At 52.7% G+C, this 25,128-nt stretch overlaps 1 protein-coding gene across 3 annotated transcripts in view; it reads right to left on the bottom strand.

The window, feature by feature from the left end:
• Positions 1 to 315: 315 nt before the first annotated feature.
• The window catches only part of MTARC2 (mitochondrial amidoxime reducing component 2), a 36,904-nt gene continuing 12,091 nt past the window's right edge, over positions 316 to 25,128 (bottom strand). Inside the window, exons 1-7 of one of the 3 annotated variants that reach the window (XM_028531425.2) lie at positions 19,332 to 19,828; positions 15,961 to 16,134; positions 10,936 to 11,098; positions 9,600 to 9,740; positions 7,446 to 7,507; positions 7,283 to 7,354; positions 316 to 1,399 (exon numbers count right to left, since the gene is read on the bottom strand). In XM_028531425.2, the coding sequence (XP_028387226.1) occupies positions 1,273 to 1,399; positions 7,283 to 7,354; positions 7,446 to 7,507; positions 9,600 to 9,740; positions 10,936 to 11,098; positions 15,961 to 16,134; positions 19,332 to 19,618 (1,026 nt within the window). In that variant the 5' untranslated portion in view covers positions 19,619 to 19,828 and the 3' untranslated portion in view covers positions 316 to 1,272. Of the gene's footprint in view, positions 1,400 to 7,282; positions 7,355 to 7,445; positions 7,508 to 9,599; positions 9,741 to 10,935; positions 11,099 to 15,960; positions 16,135 to 19,331; positions 21,471 to 23,991; positions 24,139 to 25,128 lie in introns of those variants that run through there. The other 2 variants (XM_036016173.1, XM_028531282.2) reach the window with 2 other exon arrangements.

Below are 25,128 nucleotides of genomic sequence, written 5' to 3' on the forward strand. Positions count from 1 at the left end.
ATTGGTTTTCAGTGAATGGGCCTGTCTTCCTTTTCTCCCATGAGAGGTCTCCAGTGGCTTAGTTTGAATCACACAATCACGTTTCTTCCTGCCTGTGGACTTCAGAAGTTTCTCGCCCTGAACTTGAAGTTGAGCGCCCGGTCATGCATTGATGGGGCTGCGAGGGCCCGGGAGCACTCCGGGACAGCACAGCCACCCTTTCAGGAACGCATATGACGCTGGCAGAGAAGCAGAAAACACCTGGACGGTACCCGACTTCCTTTTAAAAAAAATTCTAACAGAAAACTAAACCCCACCCACAGGTTTTTTTTTCCCCCCAGTCTTTTCAACAGCGTAGCCTGCGCTGCCCTTCAGTGCCACTAGATGGCACCACCTCCTGCTAAGAAGCTTCCTTTGGGTTCTTACCTGCAGAGGCGCCCTACCTTTTCCTTCCCCAGCACCATCAACGGGCATCTCAGACAGCATCCAACCAGGGGTCCCCCCTCTGTGGTGCTGCTGCTCCCTGTCTCCCGTCGGGAGAAGCCCTGGATCATGAGTGCAATGTGTCTGATACTCTTGTTTCACCGCAGGGCCGTTGTGGTTGGTCTTGCTTTTCACACGTTTCCTTATCAGCGTGTGACAGCCACCTGGCTGTCACAGGTGGGATGTCCAGCCCGACATTTCTGCTGTCCCACAGCCCAGAGGCTGCGTGTTGACGAGGATTCACCAAATCTTCATGGTCACTGACTGAGAGGCAGCCGGGCCAGATCCAAGAAGAGCCGTGGTTCTTACGTGGTCCCTGAGGGTCTTTTCAAGAGCCAGCCCAGGGCTTGAGGGGTAAAGCAAAGTGATATTCCAGCCCTATTTGGGGAGGTATTTAATTTCCATGACGTGCCCCCCGCACCTGGCAATAAAACCTTCCGGAACATTCTAGAACATTCCCCTCACTCGCCCAATCTTCCTCTTTCTCTTCTCTCCCTGTCCCTGGGGAGCGGTAACGAGGTGGTGGTGGAGGGGAGAGTGCTGGGTAGACGAGTGTAGAAGCAGGAGAAAGAATTACCCCACGGCCGTGGTTAAACACGGTTTCAGAATCTTGTCCTTGAAGTGACCTCCTGAAGTCCGGCTTTGCTATCGAGAGTGTATTTCTCTGCTTTGAGCACCGGGACGTCCGAAAGAGACAAGACTTGGAAATCACGGATCTTAAGAAAACGCGGAGGGATCCGTTCCCAAATGCTGTTGTGCAAGAGCTGGCATTTCTGAGGACATCTGCAACTCCAGGACCCGCGGTTCCTATCAGGGGCCCAGCAGGTACACGGGGTCTCCCACTTTGATGGTGCCCGGGCTTTCCGGGGCAAAGTACTGTCCAAAGAGAGGCGATTTTCCATACAGTTTCTGTTCAGAAGGGTCACACAGGCGGTAGCTACAGTGGGAGAGAGATGAGGAGGAGTCACAGCCACGCATGAGCGAGAACTCCACCCGCACGCGGTTTCCCGTCGGTGGAGCTGAGAACCCACCCCACAGCGAGCGCCACCCCCATCCAAGTCTAACAGAACAGCGCCGCCCCGTGCACACGCTGCAGAACTGCAGCCAACGGCCACACCGCCACCTCCTTTCTCTGTGCACGTTGCCTGTGCTTCACGTGCTTAGACCTGCGCTACCACCTTCCTTTTCCCCGACATCTCTCCTGCTGATGCCTCACCTCTGGCACCAGGACCCCCGTCCCGCTAGTCACTCTGAGCTCATCCCTTACACCTTTGCCCTGGCTTTCCAGAGCTGGTGCCTGGTGGCCAAGTCCCGGGATTCCTCCTGCACCCCACCCTTTGGATTTGCCCCCCTTCTGCCCCATCACAAGCTTGCTTCCAGCAGGCTCCGGCTGCGGCACTAACTTGTCACCCAGCCTGTCTTCCTCCTCCTCCCGCCCCCTCCCTTCCAACTCTGCTTCTTACCCCGGTCTGGTCATTCCCGGGCTCGGAAACTTTCGTTGGCTCCCCGGTGCCGAGAGAATAGCACTCCAGCTGTGCAGCCCAGCGTCCCAGGGCCTCTGCCTGGCCCCGGACAGCCTGTCACCCCCCTGCCCCTCACAGGCACCTCGGCAGCACTGCCCTGGTCTCCTCCAGGTCCCGTCCCCTTTGCATTTTACTGGGTCAGTGGGACGCCCCCTCCCCAGTTCCCATGCACGCAAATTGTACCCTGTCCTCAGTGCCCAGGTCAAATGGCGCCTTCCCAGGTAGGAAGAAGCCCAGGAGACCCCAGCCAGGAGTAACCACCCCTCCTCAGTTTTCTCTGCCTGGGCCTTGAACACTCACAGGCCTGGTCATGTAGCGTGAGGGTGCATGTGTCTGTTCCGCAAGACGGGGAGTCCCTGGGGAGCAGGGACTGCGCCAAGTCCCCTGTGCAGCGCCCACCCAGCGTGGGCCCGATGTCACCACGGACCCACAGTCGCCCTCGGAACAGACAAACGTGTCGGTGAGCAGAGTCCTCTGTGAGTGGTGGTGTGAACACCTTTGTCAGAGCGAGAAGGCCAGAGGCCCTCCGGGACAGCAGACGTCTGGGAACAACATGGCAAGAGGCGCCCCCCGTTACGGAACAACAAGGGGGGCCTGGGACGATATACTGTTACTAAAAGAAAACCCCAGGTCCGTTATGTCCTCCGCCAGAGGAAAGACGTCTCTCAATGCCAGAGATTCATGAAAAGGAAAGGAAATGTTTATTTAATGTTATATAAACTTAAAATACTGACCTGATGACTTCATCAAAATCCCAAAGTCCCTTAAAACACCCACAAACACACACAGTCCTTCCTCCCCCCTCTGCCCAGTCTGGGGTACCGTATCTCAGGGAAAGAAACAGAAGTCTGTGGCTCAGGCAGCCCCCGGTTCTTCCCAGTAATCTGTCTTGGCTGGGAAACCTCCCTGGGTTCTCGGCACCATCAGCTGTGTCGCCGGGATCTCTGCTAAACCCAGGTGGTGGTTCCCCCTTCTAAAGCTGCAGGGGTCCCCACTCTGGCAAAGGCACGTGGTCCTCTCTCCCAGGGCCACGGGAGTCCCCACTCAGCCAAAACCGTGTGCTTCTCTCCTCAAATGGCTGCCGTGTCTGGGTTTAAATCCCCGTGCCAATCTTCCTCTGCAGCCCCATTTCTGACTCCTCCCACACTCGGCCACACTTGCCCTCAATCTCCCGTCCTTTCCAGCTTTTCTGGCTGCCATCGTGGGTCTGGGCAGGTGTGACCCCATGTCATGGAGCCAATCTTCTCCGAGCTCCCACGAAGGCGCTATAACTCAGGGGACCTGCCCCCTAGTCACATCTTGGGCGGGGGTGGGGGGAGTCCCTTTCCATCTCCCAGGCCCAGAGCATGGCCATAGCTATTTAGCATATCTAAGCGACCGGCCAAAGGCTATAGGCATGTTAAGTGGCCATGCCATGGATTAGGGGCAGAGCTGTTACTGTACAAAACAGCCCTGCATGTTCTTGCTCTGTGTGCCCCTTCCCCCAGCTCACACCTGTGGGGGAAGGGGTGAGGACATCTTAAAATCTCCTGGACACCTTGAGTTCTGGACCCCATTTCAAATGCCCATTTGGGGTCCTCCCTCTTGGCTGCACCCTGTAACACCCCCACCTCCCTCCCCGGGAGAAAGTTGTCTTTCAGTGTCTCATTTAAACTAACGCCAATTTCCATCCCTTTGATGCATAAAACACTTTTTACTGAAGGCATCCATTGCACTGTGTCATGCTTGGGAAAAAACAAAAACAAAAACCACTGCAACACCTGGGTCTCGGCTGCTTTCTCCACATCAGAAACAGAAACGGCTAATGAGAACGGCGAGGGTCGAATCTCCGTAGTTAGGTTTCTGCCGTGACCTTGGACCCCGGGCTCCAGGCGCCCCTCCTAGCCGGCCCCTCCTCTGTCAGCGTGCAACACCAGGGACCCCCGGGGATCTGTGCAGGTCGGAGGGTGGCCTCTTCAGGTTCAAGGGGCGGGGGTCAGCTGCTTGTGTGACTCGGGGTGTCTCCTCGCTGCCAGGCTCTGTAGTCTGGGCTTCCGGTCACCCCGGGAGGGAGCTGAGACTCGGAGCCGTGGGCATTGCACACGGACAGTTTATCAAGGACGTCACACCTGTCACCTCTCAGTCTTTGCAGCAGGCCTACTGGGGAACTGGGGTCACCCCCATCCCACAGGTGGGCCTCAGGGGAGTAACCGACTTGCCCGAGACCCCAGACCTAAGGGGTCACACTGGGGCCGGAACCCAGGCCTGGTTGGCTCCGTAGCCAGGACCCTTTCCGTCAGGGATGTGGCCCTGAGCATCCCCAGACCCAGTGAGTACACGCAGGGGCCTGGCGAGGGTGGACATGGGCAACATCTACTTGTCCACGCGGAGGTGTAGCCACTCGGGGGCTTTGCCTGACCCCGCTCACCAAGCACTCACATCCCACTCACTCCCCCCAACCCCCGCGGTGGCGCTGGAGTCGGGCGGGGAAGGGGGGGGGGGGGCGCAGGAGCCCTTTAACGGCGGCGGGTGGGGCCAGGGCGTGGGTTTGCACAAGCACAGCTCTGGTTGCCTGGCTCGCACGTGGTGGCCCACTGCACTGTTCTGGAATAGAAATGGAAGCACTACGGGAGCGGAATGCGGCCCTCTGTGGCCCAGCCTGCCCCGGCTTCCCTAGGTGCCCTTTGGCCCTGCCCACCCAACCCAATTCTGCCCCCCCCCCACCCAATTCTGCCCCCCGCCCCCCACCCCCAGCTCCTGCTAACACCGCCCCTGCTGCGGGGGCTCCATAAATGAGGCCAGCGGCGCCCTCTTGTGGGCACAAGGGAGTATTGCAAGCGGTTATGAAGTCGTCTGCACGCCGAGCCTTTTGCGAATAGAGAGACCTGGAGAAACCAAGGGACTTAATGTCACACAATGAGCAGGTGATGCGCCAGATGGGGGTGGGGTGTGTCACCGTCACTGTATCTTCCCTCCTGTAGCTCAGCACAGCGCAACCTAACACACGGGGCCGGGGCCAACGTCGTTATTGTCGCAGTATTCATTTATCCAACCGCGCTGACGCATCCGCGAAGCAAACGGGCTTTCTCCGTCCGATGAGGAGCAAGATACTTTGGAAGCAAGAACGGTAACCTCTCGCCACTCTAAGCGTGGAAGCCACTGCCCCTTGAGAAAGGAAAGACCAATTCCTGACTGTTTCACAGACAAAGGGCCCCCTGGCCTCTGGCCTGCGGGTGACAGGCCAGCAGAGGCCTCCACAGCCCCTGGACACCAACGAGGACACGGAAGAGGGAGGGCGGGGAGGCTCCGAGCGTCCTGGGCCGCGCCAGGAGGGCGTCCTGGACACCACGTTTGCTTTGCTTCCCAGGATTTATGTCATGCGGCTGGCTTTCTCTGCAAGATGTATGGGTCCCTGTCCCGGGGAGAGCATCAATTACTACCGCGCTGGCAACTTAAATCTCAGTGAGAGGTAGGAGAAGACACCTAGTCTGGCTGCTCTGTCTCCTGGGGGCTTAGGGGCAGTTGGGGGAGGGGGGTGGGGGTCTGCAAAAAGTCTGCAGAGGATCAGGAGAGCTGGCCGGTCCCTGTGACCCTGGCCTGCCTGGGTTTGGGATCCCTCCGCGTTTGGGATCATTTATCGTCTATAAACACAGGTTCCCAATGGTGGGGGGAGGGGGTGCTGAGGACTCTGAGGAGCAGCCCAGGCACATGGCGTCATCTCGGAAGGCCGGTCTGCCAGGGCAGGCGCTGGGCAGGTCCACAGGCAGAGGGCCCAGAGGCCCAGCCACGTGGGGCGGGGGGGGGGCAGAGAGAACCAGACGTACGATAAAGGACGACGGCCACTTTCCCCAGTCGCTGGGCCGGTTTGACACAGTGTCACCCAGTTCTGCCCTGTCCCTCTCCCTTCCTGGAGAAGAGCAGCCAGCGCCCGGGCCAGAGGGGGACCCAGTGATCATCACATCGGTCACGTGTAGCAGAGCCAGGGTCCCCCACAGTGAGGGGCCAGAGTCACTTCCAGGGCAACGAGATCACGGGCAGAGAGGGTGGGTGCCCACCAAAGGAGACTGAACTGCTGGCCCCCCAAAAGCCGCAAGTTCAGTGAGAGGTTGGAAGGAAGAGGAAGCAGCAGGACTCACACTCCAGGGTCCCTCTGGCTCCCTCTACAGCTCCCCCCTCGTGCTCTACAAGTGACACCTGGGGGCACAAGTCAGGGTCCAGGCCAAGAGTCTCAGCGGTGGCTGCGATGAGACCTGACACCCCACCTGTGACCCCGCACTGCCTCTGGAAGGAGCCCATGAAGACCAGCACAATTGGTTCACATTCAGAGTTTCGCCAATTTCTGCTCCCAGATTTGACAGATGGCGGCTTGGAAGTGCATGGATCCTGGATTGTTCCAGCAAAGCAATGCAGGCCGGCAGTCGGGAGTTTAGAGGGGACGTGTACGAACACACGGGGGTGGGCAAAAGGGGGTTCACTGTTGTGAGTGCAAGAAACAGAGTCTACTCCTGTGTCATGATTCCTTAGCAGCTGTATTGTCTGTTTGTGTTACAACTGCAAACCTCCTTTTCTCCACCCCTGCACAGATTCTTTTCTCATGATTCCGTTACCCAAAGACTGCCTCCGTGGGCAGTTTGGTTCACAGCCTTCTAGCCTTTTATCTACTCAGGTGCATTTATATAAATTAAAAAGTAAAATCGAATAACAAAAACGTAAGTACAGCATGTGCTATTTTGTAGAAACTTTCAAAAATTAATGTTATCCTAACTTACTACGACTAATTGTTTCTATAATTGCGTCTTTCGCATTAAGTTCTTGAATGGAAATCTTAAAGGAAACGTAAAAGAAGAAAGAAGAGGGCAAGGAATCCCATAGTTCTCACCCAGATTCTATTTCTCGAGAATCTGACACATTTTTTCCTGTATCCCTTTTTTTTTTTCCTTTGGACACCACTGTCTGCAGCACATCCCAGATGTCATGCCCGCTCCCCTGCACATGTCAACAGCCTTCTCCACGGCATACGGGTGTGTCTTACGTCACCTCCATGTCCTCATCACCCCCAACACATTCTGAGTATCACCTAGTGCTCCATCAGTCATATAATGTGCTAAGATACCTAAATAATTTTAAATTGGTTTGTTTGAACCATGAAATCTCCATGCAAATTAAAATCCTGTGCACATTCTGGGGGCCCCAACCGACAGGCATGTTTCCCAGATCCTCAGCCGCCAGGCCCCCCGCCAGCCCCAAGACTGTGCGTGTGGTAGATTTCACTGCTCCTCCCTGGAGGCACTAAATCCCGCCCCTCTGCCCACTCCCACCTCTTCAGCGTCTCCAGCGGCTCCTTCCTGCTCATGGCGCCAGTGTCCGGGTCCACTGTCGTCAGAACGCACCTGGACACACAGACCCACAGAGCATCACCCAGGGGACAGAGCGGCCTTGCCCCTCCCGTCCTTCCCCCAGCCATCGGCCGGGGCGCCTTACCTGGAACAAGCCATCACCCTCCTCAGCTCCACACCTCCAACACGAAGCTCGTTCCACGAATCCTAGGGGATGGAACACAAAGGTCACAGTTCACAGGAGCTCTCCTGGGCCCTCCCCCCTGCCTGGTGACTCGCACTGAAGACGGGGAGACGGCAGGCTGCACACCCATCCTGAAAAGCCACACGCCTCCCTGTCCCCTTCTCTGTGCCTCGGATGGTGTCAGTTCATGCACTGGAAGGGAAATGCTCCCTCTCCTCTTACTTGTCAAGCTGTGATGGAAGGCTGCCTCCTTCAGGAAGCCTCCGGGACTGCCCCTGCTTGACTCGAGGGGTGCGGGGGAAGAAGAGGGCAGAGGCGTGGGTGAGAGAGAGGAGGCAGCTGGCAGCTGGAGAGAGGTTGTGTCAGGTTGTCTGGTGCACAGTGAAGGAGGACAAGACCCTAAAGTCTTTGCATGCGTGAGTCTTGCATCTCCCCTGGCCGAGGGGAACGGATCAACAGCAGGCCCTGGGGCCTTGTCCTCTCCGCATCCCCGCCGGGGACCCACAGAGCCTGCCAGCCCAGGAAGCTCCGCAGCCTCTGAGGACAGCTGCCCCGGGGTCCCCACTGCCCACTTTTCAAACTCATAGCAATCGACTGCGCCCCTGAAACCAAGCAAGGGAGACACGACACCCACATATGAAAAGTTAATGGCCACTGTTCTTTTTAGAGGTTCCGGAAAAGCGAGAAAAGGTCTCGGAAGGTATCACGGCTCATGCTGGTGGAAGCGTGCAGGCGAGAATTGTCCTAGGGCGTTAGAGGACAAATCTTCAGGATTTGAGGGAGAGGGGGGATGGGTACCGAGTCTCCCGGGGCGGATATTTTGAGAGGAATAGGGAAGCGTGAGGGGGCTCCAGGCCATCGTTAGAAGGAGGGACACTGGGAGACAAGAACATCAGACTGCTGTCCTGACCTTGGGCTAAAGATCAAAGCCCGTAAGCTGAACTGCACCTGCCCCTTGCTTCGGTGACCACAACCCAGAGACAGAGTCCCCGACTCAGAATTTTAACTCCCATAGTGTGCATTATCCCTAATATGTGTATCGCAGGCTTTTCTCACAAGTCACGAAATGGGCCTCTTAACTGCCCATTTCTCAGCAGGCCAGGAAGCCGGGCACCTTTTTACAACAGCCTGTAATGTACACACTATGCCACCAGGGGGCACTGTTGTAAAAAAAATAACCATAAAAGATCCCACAAGGAGAAAGAGTTCCAGCAAGGAAATTCATTTAAAGAAATATTTCCACCGCTTCTTTTATGTGCAATAAAAACTGCTAGGAATTGATTCACAGATACATTAGGTAAAAATCCCACCATGTGCCCTGGCTGGCATAGCTCAGTGGATTGAGCTTGGGCTGAGAACCAAAGTGTCACAGGTTCGATTCCAGTCAGGGCACATGCCTGGGTTGCAGGCCACAGCCCCCAGCAACCGCACATTGATGTTTCTCTCTCTCTCTCTCTCTCTCTCTCCCCCCTTCCCTTCCCTCTCTAAAAATAAATAAAATCTTAAAAAAAAATTCCACATGTAAGGAAAGATTCTACAATATTTGGAAAAAGGGAAGAAAAGGAGAAACTATTGCATATTCAGTGCCGAGTACGGGCCCAGAGCTGTGATAACACCAGTGAAGAATCCATGAATATCCTCCTGCCAGAGCACAGCCCCTGGAGGGGAAAGGGCGTGGGTGTGGGAGAGGCTTTGGAGCTGGACGGAGCTCTGCGGGCCCCCGGAAGCCACACCTCCGCGTTGAGTGCATGCGTCTGTATCCCCCACATGGATGGGGGCTCAGCACTTTGAAAAACGGCGCTGTGTCGGAAGGGGCCAATAAATAACACGTCTTTAGAAATCACCTAATCGAACGCCAAAGACGCTTGCACCTTAAAAATCAAGCAGCCCTGGCTGGCGTAGCTCAGTGGATTGAGCGCGGACTGAGAACCAAAGTATCGCAGGTTCGATTCCCAGCCAGGGCACATGCCAGGGTTGCAGGCCACGGCCCCCAGCAACCGCACATTCATGTTTCTCTCTCTCTCTCTCTCTTTCTCCCTCCCTTCCCTCTCTAAAAATAAATAAATAAATCTTTTTTAAAAATCAAGGAGGAGGGCAAGGAAGGCGTAGTGTTACCTCCGCGTAGCCGGCACACCCCGAAACGACGATATTGGGCCTGAAGTTGGCGGCTTTGACCTTCTGCTGCAGCCGGCCGTTGAGGTCCGCCAGCGAGGCCTCCGAGAGGACCAGGAGTGGGCTGGCGTCGGCGTAAGCGACCTGAACCGGGGGCAGAAACTGTTACTACACAGGGGCCCCGGGGGGCTTCTCAGTGGTCACCCGCCCAGCCAGTCCTTGGAACCTGACCCGCAGTCCCCCCACCCGCTGTCTTTCTAAGTATTTCTCTGGTCCACGTTACAGGAAAGTCAGTGGTTCCGAAGCTTTAACCAGCCTTGCAGATCACAGGGATCAGAGGGAGGAGAGAAGAGGACATGCACTTGGGACCCTAGAGCGGCCAGTGGGCAGGTGCCCTTTGGGGGAAACGGGGGTGGGGGGGCGGGGGGGAAGCCAGCCCCCCGTTTTCAAGCCTCTAGCATCACAACTGTTTTAGTGAGGTGGTTGGGTGCGATGACCTCATTATGTGTGAATAAAAAATCATTCCGAGTTCATGGGAACTTACTTGTTAACACAACCCGCCAATCAGTGTTAGGGACTCCAGGGGCTCTGCTGACCCTCATTTGTTAACGGTCTAGTGACTGGACCCCACGGCTTTGTGCTACTGGCCCCGCTGCTATCTTGAAGCCGAGCAGCCCCGTCCCTGGGAGGGCCAGTCTGGTCACCTCAAGCCTGTGGGCCACCACACCCACACCCACTTGCCCCACTGTGACCTGACCCCCAGTGCTCTCCGGTGGTTCAGAGGCCAGACTCCCCACGCGGTGGCAGACGGGAGCAGAAAAGGTGCTGCACAGAACCACTTTGAAACCCCAAGAGCTCCCTGGCTGGCGTAGCTCTGTGGATTGAGCGCGGGCTGCGAACCAAAGTGTCGCAGGTTCGATTCCCAGCCAGGGTATATGCCTGGGTTGCAGGCCATGACCCCCAGCTACCCCACATTGATGTTTCTCTCTCTCTCTCTTTCTCCCTCCCTTCCCTCTCTAAAAATAAATAAATAAAATCTTTAAAAAAAAAAGAAAAGAAATTCCAAGAGCACCAGCAGCTTACATAAATAGCCAGGTGGGCACTCGGAGCCAAAAACACAAGGGTCTCCCCCGATACACAGATGCTGCTGCTAGGGGAAGCGCTGTGTTTTTGCCCATTGCTGTCGCCTGCAGGCCACCCAGCCAAACAGCAGGGCTGAGCTCAGCAACATGCACCCTGTCTGACGGGCTGGAGACAGGGATGGACAGCACTCAGCTCCAAGGGAGCCTGCCTCCCAAAGGACACCCCGAAGGCCAAAGCCAAGGGACGAGCCTCTGACCTGGTCTGTGGGCCGGAACACGTCCTTTATCTGGTGGGACTTCCTGGGCCGCATGTGAGGCTCGAAATGCACCAGGCGGCAGGGCCGGGTCTTCAGGAAGCCGGTGACCCACCGGGCCGCCGCCTCGCCGCAGTCCCTGCCCTGGATCTCCAGGCCGTGAACCCTGAAAGGGTGGCAGGAGCAAAGAATGCCCATGGCTCTGAAAACCTGGACATCCTACCACGCCCTGCCCACATCAGAAAAGTCACAACAAACTGGGATGTCACTGTCATTCTGAAACCAGAAAAGACACCGGAGTTCGGGCTGCCTGTCGCCACCAAACCCTATAAGCAATGACAGCAATTGACTCCTTATGGGCACTTTGGTCAGATGGCTGGCAATCTGAGAAGGTGGCAGGTTCACACCCTAACAGACCATCTTGTCTTTTCTCTCCAGGACAAGGTTTCTATAGCAGGGAATACACAAAGTGTGGTGAGGGGTTTTGGAATTCAGGGAGTCTCAGGTAGAAGAAGCTGCAACAGTCCTGTCCCAGGTGGTTAGCTGTTCCCAGGGGCAAGTGGTCGCCTGCCCCTCCCTGAAACACAATGGCCTGGACGCCTCCACTTGGCCCCAGGCGGTAATCTCCAGCAGTGCCCCAGGGGAATGACTGATTAGCCAATGAGGGGTAAGATTCCTCAAGGGAGGGACGACCTAAGACAGGCATGGTCATGATGGGGCCCTCAGGGAAGGAGTTGGGGGGCTGTAGAAAAAGGGGGTGATGGACCCTCGCTGCTTGGCTATGACATAGCCTGAGTCCCCATTCTATCTGTAAAAAGTCTCCTAATCTCTTGGCTGCCCACATGCCCCACCTGCCTGAAGCCTGAAACGACGCTGGAGGTGGGTGCGCCCCGTGCTGGAATGCGCAGTTTCCCCAGGGTGATCAGGCCTAGGAAAGAATGCACAAAATCCTGTGAAACCTGCTTTGCTAAGAATGCCCTCAATTTTCTGATCAGGGTCCAAGCACAAACTGAGTTTGTTCCCCAAAGTTTTATGGCCCTTTTGCTATCTGACCCTGACGCAGAATAAGCCCTCATAGTTCCTTGAATGTTATCTATTGTTCGATCATTACTGCCTGACAATGATTGATGAGCTTTACCTGTATTCCTGTGCAAATTAAACCCCCAAAACGCCCACAAGGAACGGTCTCAAGGCCCCTCTCCTCTGAGAGATTGACTACCTTTACTCTTCAAGCAGATCACGTCTTGGAAGAAGTATTCTCCCCCACGGTGGCTGCAGAGCCCCGCCCCCTCCCACAGGATTAATGTTAGATCAATGTTAGAGCAATAATTACTTTGCTTCCCAAGATGACTACTTTGAAAGGTCATAGGCATTGGGGTGGATGAATTTTGGTGTTTTTATTTTGTTCATTTTATTTATTCTTCCTCTTGATCCAGCAAAGAGCAAGGCAGATAGATGCTCCTGTGTTTATCCCCACAGCTTGTGTACATCGGCCCTCTGACTGTTAGGAGGTCAATTTAGAATGGGCAGGAAGGAAGAAGTAAAATTTTCTTGCAGATATAAAGATCTTATCAAGAGAACATCCTAAGGACGCCACTAAAATAGTGCAAGAACTAATTAAATTCAGTGAAGTTTCAGGATAAGAAAAATCTGCATACAGAAATCACGTGTGTTTCTAAACACTAACTACAAAATAGCTGAAGAGAAATAAAGAAATCCATCCCATTCACAAGAGTTTGTATCAGAAACAATAAAACACTCAGAAATAATTTTAACCAGCGAGGTGAAACATCTGTGCACTGACAGCTACAAGGCACTGATGAAAGACATTGAGGAAGACACAAGCAGATGAAGAGATATTTCCTGGTCATGGGCTGGAAGAATTCATATTGTTAAAATGTCCATACTACCCAAAGGCATCCGCAGATTGAATGCAATCCCTATCAGAATTCCAATGGCATATTTTCACAAATAAAAGAATACAATCCTAAAATCTGCATAGAACCACAAAAGACCCACAAAGCGGGAGGCATCACACTTCCTGATTTCAAACTATACTCCAAAGCAATAATAATCAAAACAGTCCTGGCATGAATACAACCAATCAATGGACCAGAATCAAGAGCCCAGAAATAAACCCATGCCTGTATGGTTGACTAATATTCGATAAGAACCCCAAGAATAATCCAGGGGGAATGGACCGTCTCTTCAATAAATGGTCTCGGGGAAACTGGATATTCAATCACAGAGGCAGGGACGGGGTAGAATTGTGTCTCCTGATAATTTAGGAATTCATAGGGGACTTAAAAGTTGGAAAATCTTAGTTTAAGGTAAATAGTGACAAGCTTAGCAAGGAATGTATATGTTAAAGCTTTTGTTTCAGAAACTACAGATAAGGCCCACCCTGGCTCCTGGGAAAACAGCCAACCACCTGGGGCACTGCTGGAGATTACCTCCTGGGGCCAAGTGGAGGCGTCCAGGCCATTGTGTTTCAGGGAGGGGCAAATGACCACCTGCCCCTGGGAACAGCTAACCACCCAGGACAGGACTGTTGCAGCTTCTTCTACCTGACCCTCCCTGAATTCCAAAACCCTTCACCACACTTTGTGTATTCCCTGCTATAGAATACACAAAGAGGTATAGAATACACCCCTGCTTGTCCTGGAGAGAAAAGACAAGAATGGTCTGTTAGGGTGTGAACCTGCCACCTTCTCAGGTCGCCGGCCATCTGACTAAAGTGCCCATAAGGAGTCAATTGCTGTCATTGCTTATAGGGTTTGGTAGCGACAGGCAGCCCGAACTCTGGTGTCTTTTCTGGTTTCACAAGCTCTTTTTACTCAGCTTTAGCCATGGCTGGGGGGCGGGGGAGGGGGTTGCTGTTTCTGAAGCCAGGTAAGGGCAGTTCCCAGCATAACCCTAACCAATTTAGAAAACTCCCAAGCACTAAGTGAGCACTGCTACTTTAAGTTAAATAAATAAATAAAGCCCCCCCCCCCTGAAATCCAAACATCCCTAAAACCTTTGACAGAGATAATGTTGCCTAAGCAATCTTATAAAGGCCCTAATCCTCTGTATCCTAACTGTGGTTGGCGTGGCTTGCGTGAAAATCAAGTAACAACCTCCACCACGAAAACAGGTGTGCTGGCTATGAGCGTGACCTTTTGAAGGTGACCCCGAGGCCTCCCAAAAGCCAACACGAATCTTCAGGGAACTGTGGGCTGAAGTTACAACTGCCCCACGAGAGAATGGCCCGGGCTGTCGCGGAAACCCGAGTCTGGCAGGTTCCAGACATCGTGCCCCAGGAGTTCCAGCATTTCCTAGTTTGCCGTTTCCAAAGATGCGCTTGTTCAGTCTCTGGGGCACAGCCCAAAGCCTGATGGGATCAAGGAAACGTTTTTGCACCACTGCAGATGCATTAGAAATCACACGAAAATAATTTGCACCACAAGAAAGAAGGGGTAGCTGTCTGATCATTGCAGACAAGCAGGAACCCAGAAACGAACAAACACAAAATAGAAACAGCGATGGGCATATTAAAAATGCAAATTAAATCAGCCAGACATCTCCCCATACAAATGGCAAACTATTTTTGCACAAGATGGTCAGAATGTAATTAGGGAAAGATGCCCAATAAACTGTGCATGGCAGGATAGCTGGTGACCATTCTGCAAAAACAATTCAGCAACGTGTAGCAAAACACCAACGGGACCCATACTGTTGCTTCTAGCAAAACCACCGCTAAAACTTGCCCCTAAGGAAGTAGTAAGAGATGTGAACAAAGCTTTATGCTGAGATATTTATCACATTCGTCTTCATACTTGGAAAAAATTAAAAATAACTCCAGTGTTTAAATGTGGGGACACTGTGCCAACATGAAAAATGGTATTTTTGAAGATTTTTTTGACAATATGAGAAAATATCAACGTATCAACTTAAGTATATAACAGTATTCAAGACTGATTTTTCGTATTGCTCCAATTTGGCTTTAAGTGTATTTGCCATAGAAACAGAAAGAAAATATGTCAAAATATTAACTACTGTTATTTCAGGTGGATTTCGTTTCTCTTTTGGGGGGGCGGTATTTTCTAATTTTTCAACTATGAATGTATATTCATCTTGTAATCAGAAAAAAAAAACCCACCAAATTATAATAGAAGTGTATTATTATGTTTACAACTCCAGGGTATTGTAGAAATTATAACTGGTATCGCCCTTGATGAACTTCTGGGGGTCTTCCGACATTTTTCAGCTAACTACATTTTTGGATGTGATACACTCTACAATAGGCGATGCGTTATTACATGTAGCATTCTTATTCAAAAGCCAGAAACTGGAGCAAAAGAATAGTTAGGCCAAATTTTCATCTTCCCATAAGAGGATAAAAAAAAATCAACTCTAGGCACGACTTCTTAGAAGCGACGCCACGTTCCCTGGAATCTCTGCCTCCGCGGAGCTCATCGGACTGTGGGGAACCAGGTTCCCCTTTGTACAGAGGGGCCCCCTAGGCTCGGGCCCCCCGGACTCAGACCCCAGGGAACCTGCAGGTCGGATCGCTCTGCTGGTGGCGGTGGCTCGTTCCTATTTTGGAACCTACATCTCACGAGTCACAGAGCCACCTGTGACTCCTCGCTCGGACTGGGAAGGTTCCCCGTCTACCCAGGCAAAGCAGGGCAGGTCCCAAATCGCACACAGACCTCATCTCACCTCGCCCAGGCCGGTCCCCCCAGTCACTCCCTCCCCACTCTGGTCCTCTAGCCTTCGGGGGTGCTATATGTCCCTACGCTTTTGTCCCCAGGGCTTCCTCACATAGGACTTTTATGTCTGCCCCCCCAACCCTTGTTCCCCCTCCCTTTAGATGGTCAGGATACTGAGGACTGGCCCCCACGTGCACGTGTGGTGCCCTTGCAATCCGGGCTCATTCCGGGTCACCTTCCACAGGATCCCCTCCGTAATTCGAGCTTTCTCCACACTGCGTGCGTGCATAGACACCAGACACCGTGCAGGGGCTAAGGACAGCCCTTCCCTTACCTGCACTTCCACACCGCGCCTGCGGAGGGCGTCCTGAGGGGCAGCAGCAGGTCCTCCATGGAGGGTGCATGGAGGGTCAGGGCGTCCCCCTCACTGGTCATGGAAATCACGACCAGGCGAGGTTCCTGGCGAGCGGTCACCATGTTCCCCGTCTCATCAATCACCAGCCAAAACCTGCCGTGTTCAAAACACGAGACGTGTACGGGCCGCCGTGACAGGCTGCGAGTCAACGGGACCTGCGGCCACGACGGTCCTCTCTGAATCCCTCCCGGTGAGCCTGGGGTGTGCACGCGTGTGCCTTTGCGTGCGTCTGTCTATCTGTCCGAAACATCAGCTCGGCAGCCCAGCCAGACTGAGTCCGTCAGTCCATTTCAAAGGGTTGAATAACCAATCACTTGGGCATCCGACGTCATTTCTAGAGAGCATCCCAAGCTCCTCGAGGAATTCTGCTTTCATCTCACCTGACGGAGAGTCTGACCACGTTCATTCAACTGGCCCCCAGGGAGTGACGATTGTGGATTGCCCAGGATGAGGTGCAGGGCCCACAGTGCCTGACACGCAGTAGGCACTGGGATCCGCCCACTGAAGTCACAACGTCGTTGCTTTGTCGTTCACAGAGCCTGGAGCTCAGCTGCCCACCTGCAATGCCACGTACACCCTGCCAGACCCACCCTCCCCTTGAAAAAAATTAATGCTCCCGCATTCAGAACTGTGAACTCTGCCATTTACTCAAAGGTCTACTGCTAACATGGACAATATTATTTCTGGCCGGTACTCCTGGTCTAGAGGTGCTTACCACAAGGAAAAATAAAAGGAGAAATAAGAGCAATAGCAAGAACCGTTTCCAGGGAAAGAACAATGGTAAACATATCGCTGTTTTGGTCATTTCGAATCGCACCGGATTGGATGAGCACCCTTGCAGAAGTGAGCTCGTGCTTTGGGGGTCCGCAGGTGTAAGGGAAAATCCAGCAGGTGCTTTGGGTCATCACCTCCAGCCAGTGATGGTGGTCCAGGTGTGCGGCTAACTCGCCTAAAGAGGTTAAGGTAAGCCTTCTCCGGAACTGCCCTTTCATTGGCCCTTCACCCTGGAGGGGGCGGAGCTCTGGCCTGAGCCGGATCCCTGGGACCAGGACACGAAAGTCCTTTCTAGTAATTCTTCCCAGTCCTGATGGCAGCCTGATCTTTCTAAAATACCAATCTGATCATGTGACCCCTCCGGCCGAGTCCCTCTGGGGTTTCCCCTCTGGGGATAAAACCCGAACTCTTCAGCGAGGCAGGAATTGTCACCTCCCCACGCCCTCACACACGCCAGCCTTCCACTTCCCTTCTCATCGTTTACCGCAGTGATTTATGTGTGTATATGCACATACACACACAGTTATATCATCATCAGATACCCAGCATGCTCTGAGGTGTACACCCCGAAGAACTGAGACCAGGACTCAGGCAGGGGCTCGCACACCCACGGGCACAGAGGCACCGTTCACAACGCCAAAAGGTGAGACAACCCGGTGCCCATCCATAATTATTTTTTAAATGTGGTTTTAACCAGTTTCAAGCGTGCGACTCAGCGGCATTCGGTGCACTCCCAGCATTGTGCAACCTCCCCCACCACCTACGTCCAAGCCCTTTCGTCATCGCAAACAGACACTCTGTACCCATGCAGCCGTGAGCCCCGTTGCCCTCTCCCCCCAGCCTGGTAACCTCTAACCCAGCTCCACCAATTTGCCTATTTTAGATACCTCGTGTCAGTGGATGCATGTAATACTTTTTTTCTTTTGTGTCTGGCTTACTTAACATAATGTTTTCAAGACTTATCTATCCTACAGCATGTATCAGAACTTCATTTTTTTAAGAATTATACTCCAGAATTATACTCCATCGTGTACATGCACATGTTGTTTACCCAGCCATCTGCTGGCGGAACTGGGTTGACTCCACCTTCCGGCCACTGTGAGTAACGCTGCAGTGGTTTTTCAAGTTCCTGCTTTTGATTGTTTTTGGTAGAGTCAATACCTCGGAGTGCACCAGCCTTTGCCCCAGTGTATCTGTCCTCTCCAACCCACGGTCCTGACCCAGCAAACTCCTTCTTTCTAGAATGTTCGTCTCCCAACCTGCATGTCTGGAAAATTCATAATTACGCTAAACTTCGTGCAAGCTCCAGTGGCATTGCTGACCCCACCAGCCAGTTTCCGGTGCTCCTTTCTCTGGGTTCCCGGACACTTGTCACATTGGGTGAGGTGTCACAGAGGATGGGAAGCCTTTGATTACATCCCTTGGCTGCATTTCTTGGTAACATGACCATGGAGAACTTACTGTCATTTGTGGTACAAATGCCAGCTCTTCTTCTTATGCACTGTAATGTGAGCTCAATACACTTTTTGAATTGATGTTGCAAAATTACAACACCCTTTTGCCTCTGAGCCTGCAGAACCAAATCCTACCATCTTTCAGTGCCTGCATACAAGCCTTGGCATAGCTGGGGTTCTAGGCTCCCTTCCTGAAGCAGAGGTGCATGGCGCACCTTTCAAATGTCTCAGGAATTGCCCTCTGGCTGGGGAGCTGGGGGGAAAGTTGCAGCCCCTCAGCCTGCCGGTCACCCACAGAGGCTGTGAGGGCTGCTTTGGGGAGCAAGGAGTTTGAGGTGCAGCCTTACCATGAGGCCGGGAGATGGCCCAAACCCAGACCCAGAAGAGGTCAAAGCCACTTCCTTGCTCTGGGCTTTTATGACCTTAGCTGAACCCCAGGAATGCACAGTGTGCCTACCCAGGCAGACAAACAAAAGCACTATTCTACAAAGTAACAGTGTGCGCCAGAGAACCAGCCACAGTCCTGCGTGTGGCTCTGAATCTCAGCTTCTCAATCCATAAAAGCATGCTTGAGAGAACTGGGGGGAATAGCCTAGGCAATAGAACTTTTTAAGCTGCAAGAACCGTCAGCTTCCACTGCCATCATTCCCACGTGATCCTGTGCTCCCTCTTTGAGGGCTGGGCTTGGGGACTCCAAGCTGCCCCAAGTTCTCAAGCGACGGTGACTAAAATTATTGAGGCGGGGACCAGTCCTGGCTCTAGCTGCGGCTAGACGGAGTTTAACTAAGTCCATGAGCACTGCTGACACCTGGGGACGGAGGCCACACCTCTTCAGGAGCGAAATAGGTGAACGAGGTGGAAAGACAGCCACCCCGGGGAAAGCAGGTCCGGACCCAGGCGTGTGCTGCTGGGAGGAGAGGGATCCTTTTTCTTTGTCCCTGTCCCGCCCAGCTCTCGGTGACAGGAAGGACTCGTGACCTCCGGCCCCGCCCCATCCCCAGCATGTCCTGTACTGCCCCTCACCACTCCACCCCCACTCCCAACTCCAGGACTTCAGCATACCTGTCCCGCAGGTGCCCCTGGCGCAGCCCAAAGGGGGTGCACTCGGCCTCGCTCACCGCCACCCCCTTGCAGGACTTGACCGGGTAGATCCACAGCTGCGCCACGGTGCCCACCTGCCGCAGCCGCCGCGGCCGCCTGGACCGCGTGCGGCGCCAGACGACCGTCCCCAGCGCCACCGCGGCCAGTCCCAGTGCTGCCGCTGCGAGCCAGGCGGACCTGGGCTGCGCGGGCGATCGTGGCGGTGGGACACCAAGGCGGTTCAGCACCGAGGAGCCCACAGCGCCCATGGCTCAGCAGTTGCGGGTGGGCCAGGCGGGGAGCTGGGGGCGGGGGGTCACCGCTGTCCCCGGTCAGCCCTTGGTGCGACCTTTGGTCCGGAGCCCAGCAGGAGGGCCGTTCCGTTCCGGGAACCCCTGCCCGGCCTATCAGAGCGCTCCTCTCCGGAGGGGTGGGCCCGGGTCACGCGGTGCGAGCCAGCTGGGCTTCCAGGGTCTTCCAGTTCCCGCCTGCAGCCGCTGGCGGTGCGCTTCCCCCCAAGAACCACCCTCCCCGCCGGGCCTCCAGCGGGAGCCTGCGGCCAGCGGGAAACCGGGGAAAACAGATGATCCCCTTGCCCCTACCCCATTTCCAATCGCCGCTCAGCCTCTCCGTCTCCCCACACCTGTGAAATGAGGAATTGTGGTCGGGGGACATTCAGATATCGGGGTGCATCCCTGAGCCCACCTCTTCCAGGAATGAGCTGGAAGGAAAAGGGTCTAGCCGCCCCGCCCCCCCGCAAAAATGTTGACTGATGTGCGCCCCCCTGAGGACAGAGTCGATAACCACACATCTCAGAACGTTCAATGGTGTGTATTTCGGTTTCCCTCTATCCTTAATTTCTCTTCAGAAACTTAAAGGGAAAATATTGCTGCTGTTAATGGTTCACTCTCAGGTGAGCATGATTTTTCAGCGTCATCACTTCCCAAAGTTACCCGGGACACAGCTCAGTGAGCACCTTCCCCTCACAGGGAAAGGTTAGGTCCAGTTGCAGCAAAGGAAGCCAGACAAGGGACAGCCGCTGCTCACGGGCCACTGGAAGGCTCCTGCCAGTCACCCACCAGCTGCTGCAGGCAGGCCGCCCGGGTCCTCCCTGAGGCCCCCAACCCGGTCCCCGCCAACAACAGGAGGTCACATGGGGGGAGGCCCCGATTATGTCTCTGCCAGGCAAGCGGAAAGGGTGAGTGACGAGGACTGAGGTTCTAATAAAACGACAAAGCCCAGGAAACACACTCACCAACACCAAACAGAAAGTACAACAGAAAGTCACGTTTATTAACAGCAAAGAAACCGCAACATTGTTAAGTAGATGAACTCATTCACGTATTACTTCAGGGAGCATTTGTGTTCAGTGAGTCATACCAAAGGACTCCATTGCTGTTACCACACAAAAATTATCTGCATCAAAAAAACATATGCAACCTTCCTTCTTCCCGCTCGACGCTCTGAATTCCACTCTGTTTTAAATCCCATTCTCTTCTTTATGGCACCTGGAACTCCAGGGGGTGTGTCTGGCAATTACACACAATTACTTTTACTGGGCCGCAAAGCCTTATACTCCACTATAAAAACAGGGTATGTAAAATCATACTCAAGTACAATCTGACTCCGTCATGGTTGGCCCAAACCACGTGAGCAGAAGGTCAATGGCACTCGGCAGTCACGTAAAAACCGACGGAATCTTGGGTGTTCGCAAATAAAGGCACGTCGGGACACCTGCTGTTCCTCATGTCGCCCGAGACACGGAATGGTTGGTCGGTCATCCAATGTAAACATTTGGAAAAAATGTTGCAGCTTTTGATCAGATTCTTTACATTTTCTCATCTCATCAATGTCAGTGTCAGGAGTATGAGAGCTACAGCGACATTCGAAATAATTGTGAGACAATTGTATGCATGTCAAAGTCTTCCTTACCTAAAATCTACATAACCTTCGTATTCCCAAATCACCTCAAATACTTTCCTTGCATTAACCAGGAGCCTGCCTAACGCCAGAAAGTGAGTCAAGAACAGAGATTCTTTTCCAGGGCGGAGACGATCAGAGGCCGAGGCAGTGCTGCTAGCGAAGACGAAACCCCAATCGATGTCTGCAGGACGCCGGAACCTGAATAAATAATAAGAATCTCTGATTATTTGCTCATTTCTCCTCCTGGTCATCCATAATTCAGACACCCACAAAACAGTCACTTCGGGAAACGCAGGAAATAGAAACCATGTCTTGCACCAAAGTACCTTACCGGGAAAGGGCAGCCCTGGGGACGCCCGGGGCAAGGGGTGTCCCGTGACACGAGGGCTGCAGACGGGAGTCACCCTTCCCAGGGCAATCAGTCAGGGTGCTCGAAAACAGATGCCTGTGCCCCGTGCGTGAGTAATCCCACTTTCAGGATCGTGCTTATAGAAAAACTCTTAATTTTCAAATGTTCTGCATACAAGCGTGTGTGCTACAAGATTATTATTCATAACAAAATTGGGTATAGTCCAATAGTCAAATACTGTACAATGGTGTTTAAAAAGTGTTATATTGCCCTGGCTGGTGTAGCTCAGTGGATTGAGCACAGGCTGCGAACCAAAGCATCGCAGGTTCAATTCCCAGTCAGGGTACATGCCTGGGTTGCAGGCCATGACGCCCAGCAGCTGCACATTGATGTTTCTCTCTCTCTCTCTTTCTCCCTCCCTTCCCTCTCTAAAAAATTAAATAAATAAAATCTTTTTAAAAATCTTTAAAAAAAGTGTTATATTTATACCATGTAATGTTATAAAACCATCAAATGACATTTGAATAGATTGGAGGGCTTTGGAAGTGCTTATGATATGTATCTGTTATATATATGACAGATGTGTAGAGGTGATGTGATAGATATATAGACATGATATAGAAATATGATATGTGTCATATGATAGATCCATGATATATGTGTAATATATCTGCATATATAGCATACAATGCATATTTCTTTATATATCTGTATGAGACATACTACACACAATTATGTACATTACACAGCTACACCAAACCAACCAGAATAAAATGTATAAACACGGACAATGGGTGATTTCTTTCCTCCAGTTTTCTCATACGTTCTACTTTCTAAATTTGCCACAGTGAGCATGCATCACACTGATAATAGGGCAGATACACTTCGACACAATTACATTTTAAATGGATGCGTGTACCTCCCCAGGAACCCTGGTGCGTGGATGGACCGCTTTTTTTTTAAGGCTTTGAGTCAGCGTGGGCCAGGCTTGGCCCCACCTTCCAGGTGGAGGCACTTAGGAATTTTGACTCCAGTGTCGGCCGCATTTTATCAAATCCTAAAAGGCACCATTGTTTTTATGCATCGCTGAGATTTTTTAAACAGGAATCCTGACTATCACCATCTTTTTGATTCCAGCGATGTTAAAATGTGGGGAAAGTCAGCATCTTAGAAGTGTTGACACACGGGTATGTATGGCTACGAAAATGCCAGATCAGACAGGTGGCCGGCAGAAGTTTCTCTCCGCTTTGCCCACCACCAGGGCAAAGCCCGTCTTGCCTTCACGACCACTCCGGCGTCGAAGGAAGGCGGGGCCCCAGGTGGGGCGCTTGTTGGAAACGACGCCTGTGAAAATCATAACTATGCTGATTATTTGCTTTGTTTTGGTGGTAATGCTGCACCTTCATAAGAATTAATTCCCCACATGCTTTGTATTAGTTGTTTTAGGAAGTATTATCCTTTTTCCCACTTTGCTGACAAGGGTTCTGGGGCTTAAAGGCCGAGTGAAATATTCAACCAAGTTGGAGAGTGTTGCTGCTGGGGTTAGGAACCCAGGTCCACCGAATGCCAGGTGCAGGCTGCCCAGTCCACGGGCCTATGTTGTCCATTAGGGCGGTCACGTGAGGGGTGGAGCAGGTCAGACCACAGTTAGAGAGAAGGACGGGCTAGAGTTTTGGACATTAGGTAACTTCAATACCTGGGTTATGCATTTTAAGAGAAGAATTAATAAAAACAAAAACCATCAATTTGAAGTCTTCACACGGACGTCCCTATAATTTGGGGGCCAGGCATTACGCAGGCTCAGGGCTTTGTTCGGCCCGAGGACATCGCTCTGGGAGCACGCTTCTCCGCCTGGGAGTCCGACCGAGCCCAGGCGCCTCAACGCCCGGGCTGTTTTCAAGCTTTACGTCCATCCCACTTTAAGAACTCATTCGACACAGAGCGCTTCCCGCATTCCCCCCAAGGTGGTGCGGAATCATCTCGACATTCCCCTTCGCTTTTCCGTCCGAGGCAGAAAGAAGGTCGGGGTGTTGCAACCCGGGAGGGCCGGTGCCCTTCACGTTCTGATTCCCTATGACTATCCTTCAGGGGGCGGGTCCCAGCCACTGGTGTCTCCGGTGTCTCCGCAGGCTCCGGTCTCAGCATTTTCCAGCGGCGTGGAAACTGGACAGAGCAGCCTGGGCGTGGGGGGAGGGGGGCGATACCAATGACAGTGGGGAATGAAAATAAAGGGCGTTTCCCAGCTCGGGACATCTAAACACCAGCTGCTCACACTCCCCGCAGTTACCGCGGCAAAACGTGGGGACGACGCAAGACCACGTGGCAGTGGTTTCGAGGCCCCGCCGCCCAGAGGCAGAGCCGGCCCTTTACCGTGTCAGCCCGTGGGCCCGTCACCACACCATCCGGTACACCGGGTCCCCGACTTTCAGGGTGCCGAGCTTTTCCACCGAATAGTACATCCCAAAAAGCGGGGATGACTTGTAGATGCCCCTCTCGGAAGGGTCGCACAGGCGGTAGCTGGGGGGAAAAAAGCGAAAACCCATCATTAGACACCAAAAGGGAATGATACTCCAGGTGCCTTCGATAGAATCCAAGCGTTCATGCCCCACCCCCCACCCCGCTTGTTTATAAAGAAAGAAATGGTCAGCTTTTTCTGAAATGCTGACAGAGAAGTCTAGAGGCCATTGGTCAAACTGCAAATAATTCTAGTTTTTTGAGAAGTATCCTGAGAGTCTAAACAATTTTTCCGTGACTTCAGTTTGAGGCCAAAGGGGAAATCACTTTTCTGTGGAACTTAAATACCCCAGGTGCACTTCCAGTTTCACAGCTCAGAGAAACAAACGCGCACGCAACCTCAAGGAAAAAAAAATAAACCTCATTGCACCTTAAAAAGCAAAACAAAGCCCTGGCTTGCGTAGCTCAGTGGATTGAGCACGGGCTGCGAACCAAAGCATCGCAGGTTCGATTCCCAGTCAGGGCACATGCCTGGGGTGCAGGTCACGGCCCCCAGCAATCGCACATTGATGTTTCTCTCTCTCTCTCTTTCTCCCTCCCTTCCCTCTCTAAAAATAAATAAATAAAATCTTTTTAAAAATCTTAAAAAAAAATCAAAACAAAATGGAACTGTAACTCTTAATGCTTCAGGAAATATAACCCTTCTCTAACCTAAACTCATTAGAAACCAACAACAAAATCAAAGAAACGGAAAGAAAACAGAATACACCTCCCCAGAAGTATGAACTTGGGTTTAGAAACACATTTTACGTTGAGAACTAAAGCCAGCCCCAATTCTGCAAGTAACAGGACGAGCTCCCTGGCACCGATGAGGCTCCTGGATAAACGACTCCCCGCATTCTGCTTTTTCTAGTGTTTGCTGGTACAACTTCAATTATTCTCACAGTCCTTGACACAGGTTCTAGTAAAGAAATTTGAGTTGCAATAACAATAAAGGGTACGACGTCTTCATTTGGGAAGAAAACCCCACCGTGAATGCTATTAGAAATTGAC

Source organism: Phyllostomus discolor, chromosome 15, assembly GCF_004126475.2.
Source record: "Phyllostomus discolor isolate MPI-MPIP mPhyDis1 chromosome 15, mPhyDis1.pri.v3, whole genome shotgun sequence".
Taxonomy (NCBI): Eukaryota; Metazoa; Chordata; class Mammalia; order Chiroptera; family Phyllostomidae; genus Phyllostomus; species Phyllostomus discolor.